At 45.8% G+C, this 15,315-nt stretch overlaps 1 protein-coding gene across 5 annotated transcripts in view; it reads left to right on the forward strand.

The window, feature by feature from the left end:
- Positions 1-2,411: 2,411 nt before the first annotated feature.
- The window catches only part of DPF2 (double PHD fingers 2), a 37,501-nt gene continuing 24,597 nt past the window's right edge, over positions 2,412-15,315 (forward strand). For 4 of the 5 annotated variants that reach the window (XM_067543981.1, XM_067543982.1, XM_067543983.1 and 1 more), the window contains exons 1-4: positions 2,412-2,586; positions 10,781-10,941; positions 13,142-13,249; positions 14,446-14,609. In XM_067543981.1, coding sequence (XP_067400082.1) covers positions 2,555-2,586; positions 10,781-10,941; positions 13,142-13,249; positions 14,446-14,609 — 465 coding nt within the window. In that variant the 5' untranslated portion in view covers positions 2,412-2,554. Of the gene's footprint in view, positions 2,587-10,780; positions 10,942-12,137; positions 12,234-13,141; positions 13,250-14,445; positions 14,610-15,315 lie in introns of those variants that run through there. The other variant, XM_067543985.1, reaches the window with a different exon arrangement.

The following is a 15,315-nucleotide window of genomic DNA, read 5'->3' on the forward strand; positions in this document are numbered from 1 at the left end:
CCATTCAGGCTGGACAGTGGGGAGATCTGACATCAGTACACAGGTTCCTGCAATGTTGATTTCCTTACAGATCACAGTGAAAATTAAAAAAAAAAAAAAAAAAAGGCCTTGTCTACATGGAGTACTTGCCCAGGTTACCAATGCAAAACACTGGTGTTGACAGGCAAAGCTGCTATTTTCACCATTGATGTTTACTTCGGTTTCAAGCAAACAGCAAGGGAAGAACAAAACTGGATAGGTGCACATCATGCTTAGAGTGGTTTGGCCTGGGATTTGCATAGGAACAGCTACACCCATCATTTGCCACCAAAGTTTACAGTGGGAATTTCAGTAAACATTCTTTTTTGTATCACTTGGAAGTCTGCTGGGCATGCAGTAAAACATCCTAGGGCCTAGAAAATACTTGCAAGGAATTTATATGTGGCAGGGGAAAGGGAATTATTCAAACAATTTATTTGAAAGGGCCAAATGGCTTATACAACTCCTGAATAAGAGTTTGGTGCTTTCAGATTCCTGATTAACCCTATTGTACAAAAATAATGAGCAGCCAACGTATTTCAGGAAAACAAAGAGAGTTCAATGGAAACATTTTAGCCCTCCTGGCCAGCACTGGGAAAGCTGAGAAACTCTACCTTGCCAATCTGGCACTTCAGCTAGGGGAATTATTCTAGGATTGGCAAGGGCACCCCCTTCTGAACAAAAGCTGAAATGTGCAGCGCAGACCCTTCCATTAGACTCCAACTGCTTATAATTACTGGGGACCTGGAAAGGAGAAGCATTAAACAAAGACCTAAATTGTGTTTTGGACAGGCTGCAGTGGGAAGGAACCTATGATCTGTAACGAAAGAGGGAACAAGGAAGAGCAAAAATGTTGCTGCTCTCATCTTTCTAGTGAACAAGCCAAGAAAGTGTCAGGAAGATGCTGGGTGTAGCTGAGCTGCAGAAAACACACTGCATGAACAGACTCAGAATAAAGCTATACACTTTCACCCATAGATTTTTTTTTAACCCCATACACACAGAAGGACAATTTAGATCCAGCTCTATCCACGGAGGTACTTATTCTGTTCCCACAGTACCTGAGCAGCTCACAGATCATATATTCACAACATTCCTGTGAGGTAGGAGCATTACCCCCAATTTTTTTTTTAAACAAATGCATGCAGAACAGAACCAGAGGGCAGATTAATTGACTCACCCAGGTAATCTGTGGTTGAGGTAGGAACTAAACCAGGTTTAGATTCCTAGTCTAATGCCCTAATGCATTATATGATTTGTCTTACCCTAAAAAACACACATTTGAGTACTCTCTACCGTTCCCCCACTTCTGTTTGTGTTTCCTTTAGTGTTGGGAGTACTTACCTTCCAAACACTGGCAATAAATGTTTCATAAGGTAAAATCTGAGGGTGAAAGCCTCTCGAAATGCAGGCAATCTGGCAACCCCAAATAAATTATTCTGTTTCAGTACAGCATAGCTTCATGAGAAGTCCCCCAGGCCATTAACATCCCAGGAAGAAGCAGTCCCGCTGTCTTACTCCAGCACAACAGAGGCAACTGGAGGCCGGGCACTAGCCAACAGACATCGTTGAGCAAAATAAGAGTCTTGTCCGTTGAGGGGACAATCCATCTCGTGCCTGTTCTACTGAGATTCCCCATAATGTTGATCCATGATCTAAAGCTCAACATGCTGGTTCCCACCAGACTTATGCTGTACGGATGGGGCCTGCGTGCACACGGCATTGGCAGTGCCCATGGGACACGGCAGGAAATTTGTAATATTTGGTTTTTATAATGCAAAATTTAACAACCTACCTTGCAATATCTGCCCCAGCTGCTGACCCCCCCGTGTTTACTCAGAGCAGCTGCGGGGACTTTCTTCCCCCCACACACCCCAGGCCAGGGTGCCCTACAGAGGTCTTAGTCCTGGTCCTCTCTGCCCAGGAGCGAATGCCCAATGACAGTGCCACTCACTGCCACTTACAGCAGCTGGTGCGGTGAAGGTGCCTGGCCTCTTGGGAACTGCACAGCGACAGCGACACCTTCCTGTCACTCCTCCAACCCCCCCTCCCTCCTTCCTTCGTCTTGCCTACTTTCTGGTCTTCCCCACGCACATCTTTCCCGCTATTGAACTCCTACCACGCATGCGCCCCAGCTCAGCTCTCCTAGGCGTCTGCTCCAATCCTGCCTCAGGAAGGAGGGAGTCTAGGGAGAGCAGGTGGGAGCGCGTTCTCTTTTACGCATGCGTAAAAGCGGCTCCGGCAAGGTCGGGCTGTTCTCTCTCTCTGCCGTATGCGTCTTGCGGCGTGCAAGCCTCTGCGGTAGCGCATGCGCATTGGTGACCCAGCGCAGTGGAAGGAGCGTATTTTTCTCCTGCGCGTGCGTAATTGTCGAACGGCGGAGAGGTGGGCAAGCGGTTCTTGACGCTTGCGCAACATGGGGTAGGCGGGGCGAGCCCGTCGCAGCCTCCGTGCGCTCGGCGCATGCGCATTGGACGGCCAGCAGCGGCCCGCAGCCACGGGCCTGTCGCGGCCTGGCCCAGGCGGCGGAGAGAAGATGGCGGCTGTGGTACAGAATGTGGTGAAGCTGTGAGTGGTTGTTCTCTTGCCCCTTTTTCCCGCCCAGCCCCCCGCGCGCTCAGGGGAGCAGCTCGGGAGTCGGGCCCGGCTCATGCAGGGCTCCCCCGGGAGAATCCAGGTGACCCGGACGGGGGGCGGCGCGAAGGGCTCCTACTCCAGGGCTTTTATTGTTAGGCGCAAAGTTTCTCAGCCCGGCTCCTCAGGCGGAGTGGGGACCCCGGCGCACGGCGGGCCCAAGAGTGGGCTCCCTCGGGGCCCCTGAAGGTGGGAATGGGGGGAGGAGAGCATCCTCATAGGGCCCTGTGGGGGCGGGGATCCCCCTGGCGGTCCCTGGGGGTGAGGGAGCAAAGCCCAATCCCGGGGAGGAGCAGAGACTGCCTCCCTTTTAACATCTCTGGGGGATGGAGGGAGGAGGATGGTTGTCCTCCTCAGGGCACTAGCAAAAGGAGCAGGAAGACACCCTCCCCTTAGTTCCACGGGGGAGAAAACAGCGCCATTCGTAGAGCTGGGGTGGGGAACAGGGTCCTCCACAAAGTTCAGGCTAGGATAGGGGTTGCAGCGACTCTTTCCAGGGGGATCTATATGGGAGCACACTAAGCTGCTGCTGCCCTACCCAGGTGCTGAGAGTTGGAAGGACTACCGTTCCTTTGACCTTCTAGATCAGTAGCCCGGCCCCCTCGTTTCCTAAGCCCTAGGAATAAGAGAAGGTATAAAGAAAGGGTGGCTGCCAGGCTGCACCAAGGGTGCGGGCTACAGCTTCCTAACATCACCAGGGTGTGAAAAGGACCAGCTCCCTCATATTCTTGATCAACAAGGTGTGAAGAAGCAAAAGTGCTGGTTTTTGGGTTTTTTTAAAAAAACGAGATTTGAAAAATCCTGGTGATTCAGTCCTCCAGAATGCAGGGTTTGCAATGAAAATGGGCTGGGTTCAGATGGAGGCAGAGTTTAAATTGATGAAGGTTTTGTGGTAGGTAGGATAAGGATATTCGGACTTCACAGAGGTGGTGGTTGTGTGTAATTGTGATATCATTGCTTATAACCTCTTGAGGTTAAACAACTTGCATTGGTTCTCCAGTATGTCATAATAATGGCTGTCGTGTGAGACTGTGGTCGGGAAGCATTATTTGAACTAATTGGGGTTAATTCCATGTGTATGGTATGATTTCTATGCACCTGGTTGAGTTTCTTTCCTTTGCTGTCTCTAAAGATACTTGAGAAGAGCAAACAAAAGTTCTCTGGAATTCACTAAACAGCAGGTATTCTTAAAAAATCCTTGCGAAAGAACAGTCTTAACAACAAGGGTATCATCTTCTCTTTCTGCAAATCATGTTATATGAGCCTTGGGCAGAGGGAAAGGAGGATGGTCTAGGAGTCAAGGCACTGCACTGGACCTCAGGTAACCTGGGGTGAATTCCTGGCTCAGCCATGTGTTTCTTATGTGCCCCTGGGTAGGTTACTTAATCTATTCTGTGCCTCAGTTCCCTATCTCCTACAGGAGTTGTAAGGATAGAATCCATTAATGATTGTGAGGTGCACCGGTACTACAGTGATTAGGGGCCATATAAATTTCTAGATATCTATAAAGGTACATTATAGTATTGTAGGGTAATAGCCCAAAATATCTCTCTTTTATATAGTGCTTTTCATCACTAGATCTGAAAGGACTTTACAAAGGAGGTCAGCATCATTATCCAGCATCAAACGCTACACTGTGCCACAATGTTACTACAGTGTAACTGGGTTATTACTGTAGAGCATTGTAGTAACATGCTTTTAAATAAGAGCCAAACATCCTTCTAACCCTCCCCATTCTTCTGATCTGTGAGTGACTTTTTGTACATCATTTGGTCTTAGTTTAGTCTAAAAGCAAGTGAAATATAAGTATCAAGTTATCCATTTGTCACATGAGCATGGGACTTAATTATTTTTAATAAAAAGGGCATTTGTTGGGTTTTTGCTGGAGCATAAAATGTAAATGTCTCTTAGTGGCCGGGATAATTAAAACAAGAAAATAAATAGCTACTGTTCTTAAAAGCTAATAATGGATGTCTAATTACCACTTTGTGTGTTAGCTAAAGCTGTTTTTAAAATGGATTTAATCATGGTTGGTATAGATTAGGTAAAATGAGAGACCAAGGACCTAGTGTGCTAGGCACTGTATGTAATTCCTGCCTGAATACTTTAGGATCCAAATAGATGAGACAAAGGGCGGGATAGGAAAAGAAGGGGGGAACTAGCTTGTTCAAAGTCACAGAGTTGGTCAGGTAACAAAGCCAGGAACAGAAATCAGGTCTCCTGGGTCCCAGTCCAGTTCCTTATTCAATGGACCCATACTGCTTCTCCAATAGCATTTTAATACCATTTTAGAAAACAGGTTTATAGACTTGAGGCCAGATTCCATTGTCAGTCATGCCAGAGTGAAACTTGAGTAACTCTGTCAAACTCTGCAGTGTTGTATTTACTTGTGTATAACTGAAAGCAGAATCTATTCCTGTGTCTTTTAGAAAAATGGTTTCTCTCAGTGGTTCCTGAACTCTTTCATGCCGTGACCTCCTTTTGGGCTCACCTCTGTTAGTATGACCCCCAGGGCCGATGATGCCAGTTCAGATACTTCTTTTTGGGGCTGGTGCAGATTTTTTTCATTCATGCTCCACCTCCACCCCAATGTTGGGCAGGGGGAAAGAGGAGTTGCCATTGCAGCCAAGAATGTGTGGATTGGGCATGCGTGCCCCAGCAGAGGTGGCAACTCAGGCTCCTTCCCCATCCCTCCTCTGCACCACAGCACCCTGCCAGGCTGGGGTGGTGGTTCATTTCAGCACTGCCAGTCCTTGAATTCTGCTGCCAGTGGCAGGGACCAAGCCTCTCCATAGCCAGCTCTGTGTGCCTCTGCTCCCTGCCCTGGAATGGGACCATGAACCGCCTCCCTCTGCCCTACTTAAAAGGCGACCCTGCGCCCCTGTTCCCTTGAGGCTTCCTGTGGCACTAGGAGGCACCCAGGACTAGCCAGGCTTCCTTCAGAGCCCATGCTTTCCCTCACCCTGCTACTTACCCCTCCTTGCTGGCTTGATGTTTTGTGACTGTCTCCTGCAATTACCATTTGACAAAATATCAGTATTACTTCAATAAAAAGCTAGGTTATGTATTTCAAAAGAGAAAATCCAGCCATCTGTTTGTGGAAAAGTTTTCACTCTTCCATTAAGCTGTGTGTATCTTGCCTGCAGTTTTTCCTGCTTTTGATTCCTCCTGGGCCTGATCTTTGGGCCCTCTACAGTCCAAATCATGTTAGCAGGTAAATGAGTTCCTATACTGTTTCCCACCTTTAGGAAAATTTTCCATCCTGAAAACTGCTATAATAATATTTAATGCTTATGTAGTAGTACCTTTCACCCAAGAGATTAAAAGCGTTTTACAAGGGAGGATAATTGGTGGAATTATCCCTATTTCACAGATGGGGAAAATAAGGTACAGAGCTTTTAAGTGATTGGCCTTCAAGGTCACTCTGAGTGAGTAACAGAACTGGAAATAGAGTCCAGGTGGACTGGTTTGCTTCTATAGACTACTGTAGTGGGGAAGAGACTTGTTTTGTCAATAACATCATTTACTGATCAGTTATCGAGGCAAAAAGATTCCTGCGTGCACTGATGGGGGAACTGTGCTAGCAAGCAATACAGGGTTTCATCTGTAGTATGAATATAGCTTAAGCTCCTGTCTACACTGCAAGTTCAGCTGTATAGGTGGATCTATCCAAATCTATAGCGAAGCTGGGAACATGGCTAAAGCAAATGTTCAGTTTTTTGCAACACTGTGTTGGGTGACAATGGTAATGTAACCAGGACCTCCCCCTCTCCCCCACTCAACTAAATTTTTAACACAAGTGTGACTTGTGCCACTTGCTAAGATTAGTGCTAACCTGACAGTCAGAAACTCACAGGGACAGTGACTCTCACAGTTGATTCTGTGGACCATTTTATCCTTCACATAATCTTGTTTGGCTGTCAAATCTTTCTGTGCTGTGGATAAGCAGAAAGGACCGTGAATGAACCAGAATCTTCGTTGAGCAGGTGTGGAGCCAGAGAGGTTTCATTTGCATCTGAAATGGATATGAATATGTTCTTATTTTTGGAAAGTTCTTTTTTTACAGTTAATGGGCTTGTTTCTCCTTTAGCTTACATCAGTTTTCCGCCATATAACTCCACTGACTTCAAGAGTTAATCCTGATCTTTACTGGTGTTAGATCAAAACCAGGATCAAAATGTTTAAATCTCTGATCCCCCCATTTCCAGGGCCTGCTTTTGTTCTACATTATGTCCAGCAAGATACTTTGCATGGAATGTTATGTGCAAATTCTCACGCGTTGCCTGAAAGACAAATGCTCCTATGTGTCTTAACTTGTTGTTCATCCAGTTGAACTAGCAGCTCCCTTGCCATGTGTGTAATTACTGAGTTGGGTTATGGAGCCAGCCTGAGCGCCTTTCCTTTCTGACTCACGTTCTCTGGTTTGAAGCGGTCATTTCGGCTGCTATTGGTGTGTGTGTGTGTGTGTGTGTGTGTGTGTGAGTGAGTGTAAGTGTAAGTGTAAGTGTAAAAACAAAGGGGTGTTGTGCTTAGGTATGTATTCAGTTTTTCTCTCTCTCCTTTCCTGGCGTCAGAGAAATTACTATAATTATGTCTCATTCAGTTAAGTGAGTCTTTAGTGCTGCTGTAGCAAAAAACCGAAAATTTGAAGGGGGAGAAATTTAATCCAAGGCTGGTATTCTTCCTGTCAGTTCCTGACTTCCCTCTGATGTTTTTGCTAAGCTGATTACCAAGCAGAATTGGATTTTTTTTTCTCTCTCTAGGATCTATATATTGAAACTGAGCTTCAATATAGCATAAAAATATAAAAAGACTCTAAGTAGAGGGACCATCAAATTAATGCTTTACTCAGAGGATGGGTAAGGACATGAGCATAAAATGTAGGTAGGTCACCTGAATTTTGAGTGTGAGGATGGAAATATAGCTCTTGGCATCACCCCAAAATGCTACTCCATAATTTTGTGACAAATGATACTTTTTGTTGTCTCTGTGCAACAAACTTGACCATTCAATCTTCACAGTAGCAGGAGGGGTAGAACTCAAAGCCTCTCATGCCTCAACACTTAATCTAAACGAGAATCTCTCTTAGCTCTGCAGGTCTGTGACATATTTAAGCATATCTGAATCTGTTCAGTGGTCCACATGCATTACAAATTTCTTTGTCTTTTATGACATGCCTTTCAGAGTATTCTAAAAATGCAAGGATCACTCCACTCATTAATTCAAATCTAGTACTTCTTGGTTGGATCATGGCAGCCCCACTACACAACATAGGACAGAAAGTGAAGAAGAATCCTACATCCAATTTAAACTGTACAATGTATCAGAGTTAAGATTTGCTCAAGGCCCTGGGGCATGAAAAGCATCATGGGACCTTTAATGACTGCAAGTGATTTACATTTCACCTGCTAACGGAAGGCAAGAGTTTAATTACCTTATTGATGTTTCCAGATGGTAGACAATGTTTGAAGAAAAGGAGAGATGTGAGAATATCTTCAGGGTAATGCCCCTCAAGAAATACATGCTATGTTTTTGTTTGTATAGGATACGTCAGGTTGAGACTGTCATTTTTCACGTGCTGGATGGAATCATAGAGATTCTTATTCTGTGCAGCTGTTAACACATTCTCTTCACTCAAGCATTTTATAGTAATTTTACTACCATTAGCATTACTGTCAGGACATGATACAGGACCCTTCAATAACAAGCAATGTCTTCTGATTTCTTCCTGGCTACAAAAGAATATTTTAAACTGGGGGTATACCCATTGGGGTGATATAGAGGCAAGAGGAACAAGTCCTAGAAATGAGAGATGGATAAGAATTACTAAGTGCTGACTGGTCCCTTTACTCAGTTCTAATTAGGATACCCACCTTTTTAACACTTAGAAGCCAGAAATTTGGTACAAAATTTAATTGAAACCCCAAATATAAATCAAGGTAATGATCTAGTATGAAAGAATGAATTATTTATGGAGAATTGTAGCTTAGAAACCATCTGTTTTTAGACCTCCGTGCATCCTGTGATATTTCATGAAATATTTAGGGTGAAAGACTGGCTAGTTCAGGGGGTTGGCAATTGGGTGATAGAACCTTTCAACTCTGCCATTTGACTCCAGCCTGGGTTAGCAAAACCTTACAAAAAAAAAAAAAAAAACCCCATATGATGGCTGTCTGATAGATCCCCTAGCCAATTCTCAGGGGGACAGGTATGTACATCACATTATTGGCACTGATTTGCTCCCTTGCTAGTACTCTTGGCAGAAACGCCAAGGATTGAAACAGCCATGGAGACTTGAGCAGTTGTGCTGGGCTCTGAGTTACTTCCATTGCTCATACTCTTGGTGAACAGTGCTTCAGATTCAAGAGGTGTCAACTTGGTCTTGGGTTCTCTGCTCCATGTCCCCATCTGGTTTCATCATTATGTACCTTTGACCTTTATCTCCATTCCTGTGTTTCATTTGTCCCCTGTATTCAGTCTTTCTAGGTCCCATGGCATCTCGTCTAGGGGATGGGCCTTTTATTTTGATGGGCTCTGTCCACCATTCCCGAGGATTTAAATAGGATGGTCTGGGGTTCTCTACTCAGCATCCCCCTCTAGATCCCTTGTTTTGATCCTGTGGCCTGCCTACCTGCTCATGTTCTTTCATTCTTTATACCTTGTAATCAAGCTAAGTGCTGGGCTCTGCAGCATGTCCCTCATCCGAATGGAGCCTTTTAATTAATCATGTTTATTATGGTAGTGCCTAAGGACCAATGGGCTCTGTTGTGCTAGGCACTGCAGAAACCCAGAGTGCTATTTGTGGGTACTGGGGCAAGTGGGTCTAGACCTGCCCAAAACTAAAGGCTCGCCCTCTCAACTAAGGGAGAGGAACCATTTGTGGCCTGGGCCTAGTAAGTACATGGGGCTGTGAAGGAAACAACAGGAACGGGAGTGAAGTCAAAGGTTAAAAATCTGTGAACCAGAGGGGGACATTGATCAGAGAATCCTGAACAGGCTTGCTGCTCCTCAAAGGCGTATAAGGAGATAGTGGAGCCCTCCTTTCCCTCCCCCCGGGGGGGATCTCCACCCAGAGACAACACAGAGTAGCAGACAGTTCCTGACCCGAAGAGTTTACGATCTAAATAGATCAGAGAGACGCAGGATGGGAAAAAGGGTATCTCACACAGGCAGAGGAATTGGTGCCATGTCAGCAAATAGCATGTTCCACAATTTTTGTTAGGTGAGTGATTGGTGGTGAGATCATCTAAATGAAAAGTGAAGGGATTGAGGGGAACGGGACAGGTGTGGAGTGAAGCTGAGACAAAGGGAATGGGCAGGGAAGGAGAGGGTTGGCACAAACAGCTAATCAGCACAATGTTGCTTTGGGCTCTGCCCACCCTCCTGGGATTTAAATAAACTGGTAACTTTCACCAGCATTAAAGCCACACTAGTGAGATTTAGAATGCTATGCAACTTGACAAACTAACAATACTAATATTAAATAAAATGAAAAGTAATTAAAATTGCTTTGTGATACAAATTAATGGGAAGCCTCTGTGGTTTCTGCAGAACATTGTTCAGTGTTAGCAGCTTTTTGAAAAATATGCCAAAAGCTGTAGGGGGATTGTCTGAAATCCTTTCTTTGGATGGGGTCGGGGTGTACCACACTTGGAATAATTCCAGATACCTTTCAGGAATCTGAGTTCTTGTCGGGATCTGATCTGAATGGGTCATTGGTTCGTTCCCTAATGTTAATTCTAACTAAATGTCTGATTGGGCATGTCCAGATGCTGCTGCTGATGGACTGTCAGAGGGTGCAAAATCCTGAGGTAAGGGTTTCTAAACAGTTTCCTGGGAAGTTCTGCAGTAGGGATATAAATCCCCAGGGAATAAACAATTGTGATATATTTTGCTATGTCAGTGATCCCTAGTGCTTGGCTCCAGCCATTCTGTTGTCTTCATAGTTGGCTCCAGATCTTTTCAAAGGTCTAGCTCCAACATTATATTGGTACTGCCAGTCCTTCCAGAGGGTCAGGATAGTGTTAAATGCAGGTGTTTAGATAGCGACAGGAAAGGCAAGCAGCAATAGCAGCTAGTCAGGGAATCCTAAAAATGAATGCATGCTGTCTGTTTCTTCCCCTCTCAGCCTCGGAGAGCAATACTACAAAGATGCAATGGAGCAGTGTCACAACTACAATGCCAGGCTGTGTGCTGAGAGGAGTGTCCGGCTGCCTTTCCTAGACTCTCAGACTGGAGTGGCGCAGAGCAACTGCTACATATGGATGGAGAAGCGGCACAGAGGACCAGGTGGGGCCTTTTCTGCTGTTCAACAGCATATCCTCAAACCCAGCACCAGACCTCCATTCTGCCTCATCTTACCCACTGTTGTGTAAATTGGTAGGCCAGCTCACCAGCCACTGTGTCAGTGAAGCTCCTCCCAGTGTCTCAATATTTAATTTCCTTTCCCCAGGGATGAATTAATTTTTCAAACACAGTTCAACATCAGTCAAGGCAGGCCTGGTGCCAGCACAGCAGGTATCTCTAGCCAGGTCTTTCCCTTAGCTGCTGTGGCAAGCACCCCTTCCAGGTCCTTTCCCTGACCCATGGTCTCCTTCAGTTCTTTGCCTTAAGAGAACTGTTTGTTTCTTGGCCTTTTATCTCACCAGTTGAGAGGCAGCTGACAGGTTACAGGTGAGAGTAAGCGTTTAGGTGAGGAAGGAGAAAGGAGGCTCTTTGGTTTTGGTTACTGATGAAGGAGAAGCTGTTTGCCTCAAAGCAACAGGAGTACATTTGTTTTACAGTTCTTATCGTTCCGATGTCTTGCCTTTGCGCTCATCTTCCATGATGCACAGCGCTGAAGACACATCTGTTTGTCTTGCATAAATATATGCAGCAGGCTTTCATATTCAATGTAGTCTTGTGGTTAGAGCAGGGAAATTGGTAGTCAGGACTCCTCGATTCTAGTCACAACTCTGGGAGGCAGTTGTGTCTAGTAATTATAGCAAGGTGAATGAGAATCAGGATCTCTGGGTTCCCTTGCTGGCTCTGACTAGGGAGTGTGACTTAATAAACCTTGACAACTGAAAATTGGGCCTCCTGGTTTCTGTGCCTGTCTCTGGTACTAACCTGCTATGAACTTGAGCAAACTATGCTGTGAACTGTTAATTACAGCTTCTTCAGTGTGGGCCTAGAGACTAGAACACTGGATTGGAACTTGGGAGACCTGGATTCTATTCCTGGCTCAGCCACTGGCTTGCCGGGTGACCTTAGGCAAGTCACGTCCATTTTCTGTGCCCATCTGTAAAATGGGAATAACGATACTGACCTTTTTTGTAAATGTGTGTTTGTTACTATTTTGTGCAACTCTTTGGCAATGCAAATGTTGTTTAAATCTTGAGGAATATTATGTTGGAACATTTTGTCTTAAAACCTAACTCTGTATTAGGACATCCCCTAACTTGCAAAAGGAAATGTATATGATGGCATTCATATGATGGTACTATCTGTGGACTCCAATCAAGAATCAGGGCCCCACTGTGCTATTCCCTGTATGGACAAGCTGCAAAGACAGCTCCTGCTCCAGAGAGCATGCAATCTAGGTATCACAGGACAAAACAGATGAAATGGGGTTGAGATTGATTTGGAAGGATGGGGTAAAAAATAATATGTAGATTGGAAGCTTTTTTTTGTTCTGTGTGTACAGCACCTAGCATCATGGGGTCCTAGTCCATGACCGGAGTTCCTAAATGCTACTGCAATTCCAATAATAATATGAACAAAGGTAGCAGAAATCTTAGCTTGTGTGAGCAATGCTAGACTGGTATTTTGTAGGCATCTCACAGCCTTTTTCGTTGTGCGTGGGAGGAATGTGTGGGATTATGGCTTAGAAGGTTCCCCTGACCATGGCTCTGAGAAACAGAAATTTGGCTGCAAACTTGCAGCTGCTGGTAGAAGCTTCCCCTCAGCTCTTTCATTCAGGGGTTCATCTTATCACACTGTGTCTCGTTATGCATTGGTGTAGAGTGAACCTCTCATACAATGGGGAATGGAATGCTGGCTCTTGGCAGCTAACTTTTGATTCCAGCATTTATCCCATTTTACAGAGAGGTAGTGGGATCTAGGGGACAGGGCACTAGACTGGAGTCAGGAGACCTGGGGTCTGTTCCTGTTTCTTCCACTGACCTGCTGGGTGACCATGAACAAGTTTCTTTGCCTCCCTGTGCCTCAGTTTCCCCTTTCCACTCTTCCTGTTTAGATTATAAACTGCATGATGGTAGGGACTATCTCTTGCTATTTGATTATGCCAAACACCATGGGGCCTTGATCTTGGTTGGGGCCTCTTGGTGCCACCGTAATACTAATAATTACATGGGGTCTGATCACTAGCGGGGCTGGGGCTACCCACAATCCCCATTGATTTCAGAAGGCAGTGGCTGTACTTACGGCTTTGCTGGATCAATTTGTCAGCCTGAAACCTGATATTCTCTTTTCCTTTTGTGTTTTAAAGGTTTAGCCTCTGGCCAGCTCTACTCCTACCCGGCTCGCCGTTGGCGGAAAAAACGCCGTGCTCACCCTCCTGAGGATCCGAGGCTTTCCTTCCCTTCCATCAAACCAGGTGACACTTTCCCTCCCTCTAATCTCTGCTTGCAATGCAGTTATTAGGCTCCTTCACTGAGCCATATCTCCTGAGGCTATTGCCTGCAATGTTAGGGAAGTGGTCTCGATGACCCAGGAGTTCCCTCTCAGTTCTGTGTTCATATGTTCCTCCCGCATTGATGATGTAGCATCACCCACATCACATCCACACTACGCGTAGAGCATGGTCAGAAATAACCTCTTGGCCCTGCTGAGCTCCACAAATGCCATAATTACACCAGCGGGGTAGAAATCATCCATTGTTGGCTCTGTATGGGTTGTAGCAATTGTGGCTGAGCTCTGTGTAACAAGAGCTTGAGTCGTCAACTGCTATCTTTACTCACCTGAGCTGCTGCTGTGGGCAGCTGATTGGGACCATTGCAGGAACAGAGAGGGAATGTAGGTTTGAAGAAGCTGCCTGTTGTTTTACCCCACATGAGCATATTTTCAGTGGGGATTTGGAGTAGATCAGGCTTCTGCAGCTTTACCCAGTTTTTCACCCCATGAATCTCTAGAGCAGCATGGCCTTCTCCAGATTTGGGAAGCACCAAGGTAAGATAAACATAGGAGAGATTCACTATCCTTCAGGATGTAAATTAACCACTAAACATCTGGGCTCCGGGAGGAGCAAAATGTTGTTGCAGAATTGCCTATTTTGGAGGATGTACACCTTCCTTGGGAACACCTGTTGATGGCCAATATTGCAGCGATACTAACCTAGATGGGGTCATTGGTCTGGTCCAGCGTTGTGGGATAGAGGGTGGGATACTGGGCTAGATGGATCCTTTGGTTTGATTCAGTGCAGTTAGATGGTGGAGGTACCAAAGTAAATGGTTCTGGACATGGCAGGCAGATGATGATGATACTGGACTAGAAAGACTGTAATGATATTTTCAGAGTGCCAGCGCAGTTCAAGGTCCCATCTGTGCTACAGAATCAATCATATTGCAGGACCCAGTTGCCACATTCCTGTTACCTGACATGTCTACTCTGTCCCACAGTGTAGACAGGTCCTAACTACATCTCCAAATTGTGCTCATGCCTTGGATGTGTTTTCCCACTTGCACACAATTAGCTGATTTGTTGATACAGATGCGACCTAATAGCACAGAGAACCCACTTGGCTTCTGCCTTTTTCAGCTCTTGGCTGTATAGTTTTCTTTCCCCTCTCTACAGACACTGATCAGACCTTAAAGAAAGAGGGGCTGATCTCCCAGGATGGCAGCAGCCTGGAGGCCCTCCTAAGGACTGACCCCCTGGAGAAACGTAGCCTGCCAGACCCGCGCAATGATGATGACAGCCTCAGCGAGTTCCCTGTGACTAACAGCCGTGCGCGGAAGGTACGGAAGAGAAAGGGCGTTCTCCCCTATGTTGCAAGAGGGAGCTTCATGGTAAAACACAAACGTCTTGCTGTTAAAGACAAACAAAACACCTATTTTTTCCCCTTGTTTCTCTCTTGTTGCACTCCTCTCCGGCTGCTGCTTTTAAGTTTAGGGTGTTGTGGGGTGTCCTTTGGCACAGGATGAAGGCCTGGATCTAGGGAGGGAGCCACTGAGCACACAGTTTGAGCCCATGGGGGAAACCTGTCATTGGGTGTGGGGAGCAGGCGGTAGCAGTGGGAGAGCAGGAAGCCAGGAGTGCTATGAACTGTTGGATTTGCTTTCTGGTGGTAGAAAAAGATTTAATTTTATTCAGGCCCCATTTTGGCTTGATAGAGAGGGTGCATGGGTAGGGAACTGGACTGGGACTTGGGAGACTCACTTCTATTCTTGGCTCTGCCACTAGCCTGTACTATATTAGAGCTAGCTGGTACTATTATTACTATGTATTTATTGCTGCTGTTTCCCTGACTTCACAGAGGGTGTTATAAGAGCCATGTTAACTAGTGGAAAGGTCGCTGATCTGGGACTCGGGAGGACTGACTCTGCCACTGGCTTGCTGGGCAACCATGGGCAAAGCACTCCAGTGATCTGTGCCTCAGTCTCCCCATCTGTAAAATGGGGATAGTGATACTGACCTCCTTTGTAAAGTGCTTTGAGATCTGCT

The sequence above is a fragment of the Emydura macquarii genome, unplaced genomic scaffold (assembly GCF_026122565.2).
Source record: "Emydura macquarii macquarii isolate MOO-44397 ecotype Brisbane River unplaced genomic scaffold, CSIRO-AGI_Emac_v2 contig_968, whole genome shotgun sequence".
Lineage (NCBI taxonomy): Eukaryota > Metazoa > Chordata > Testudines > Chelidae > Emydura > Emydura macquarii.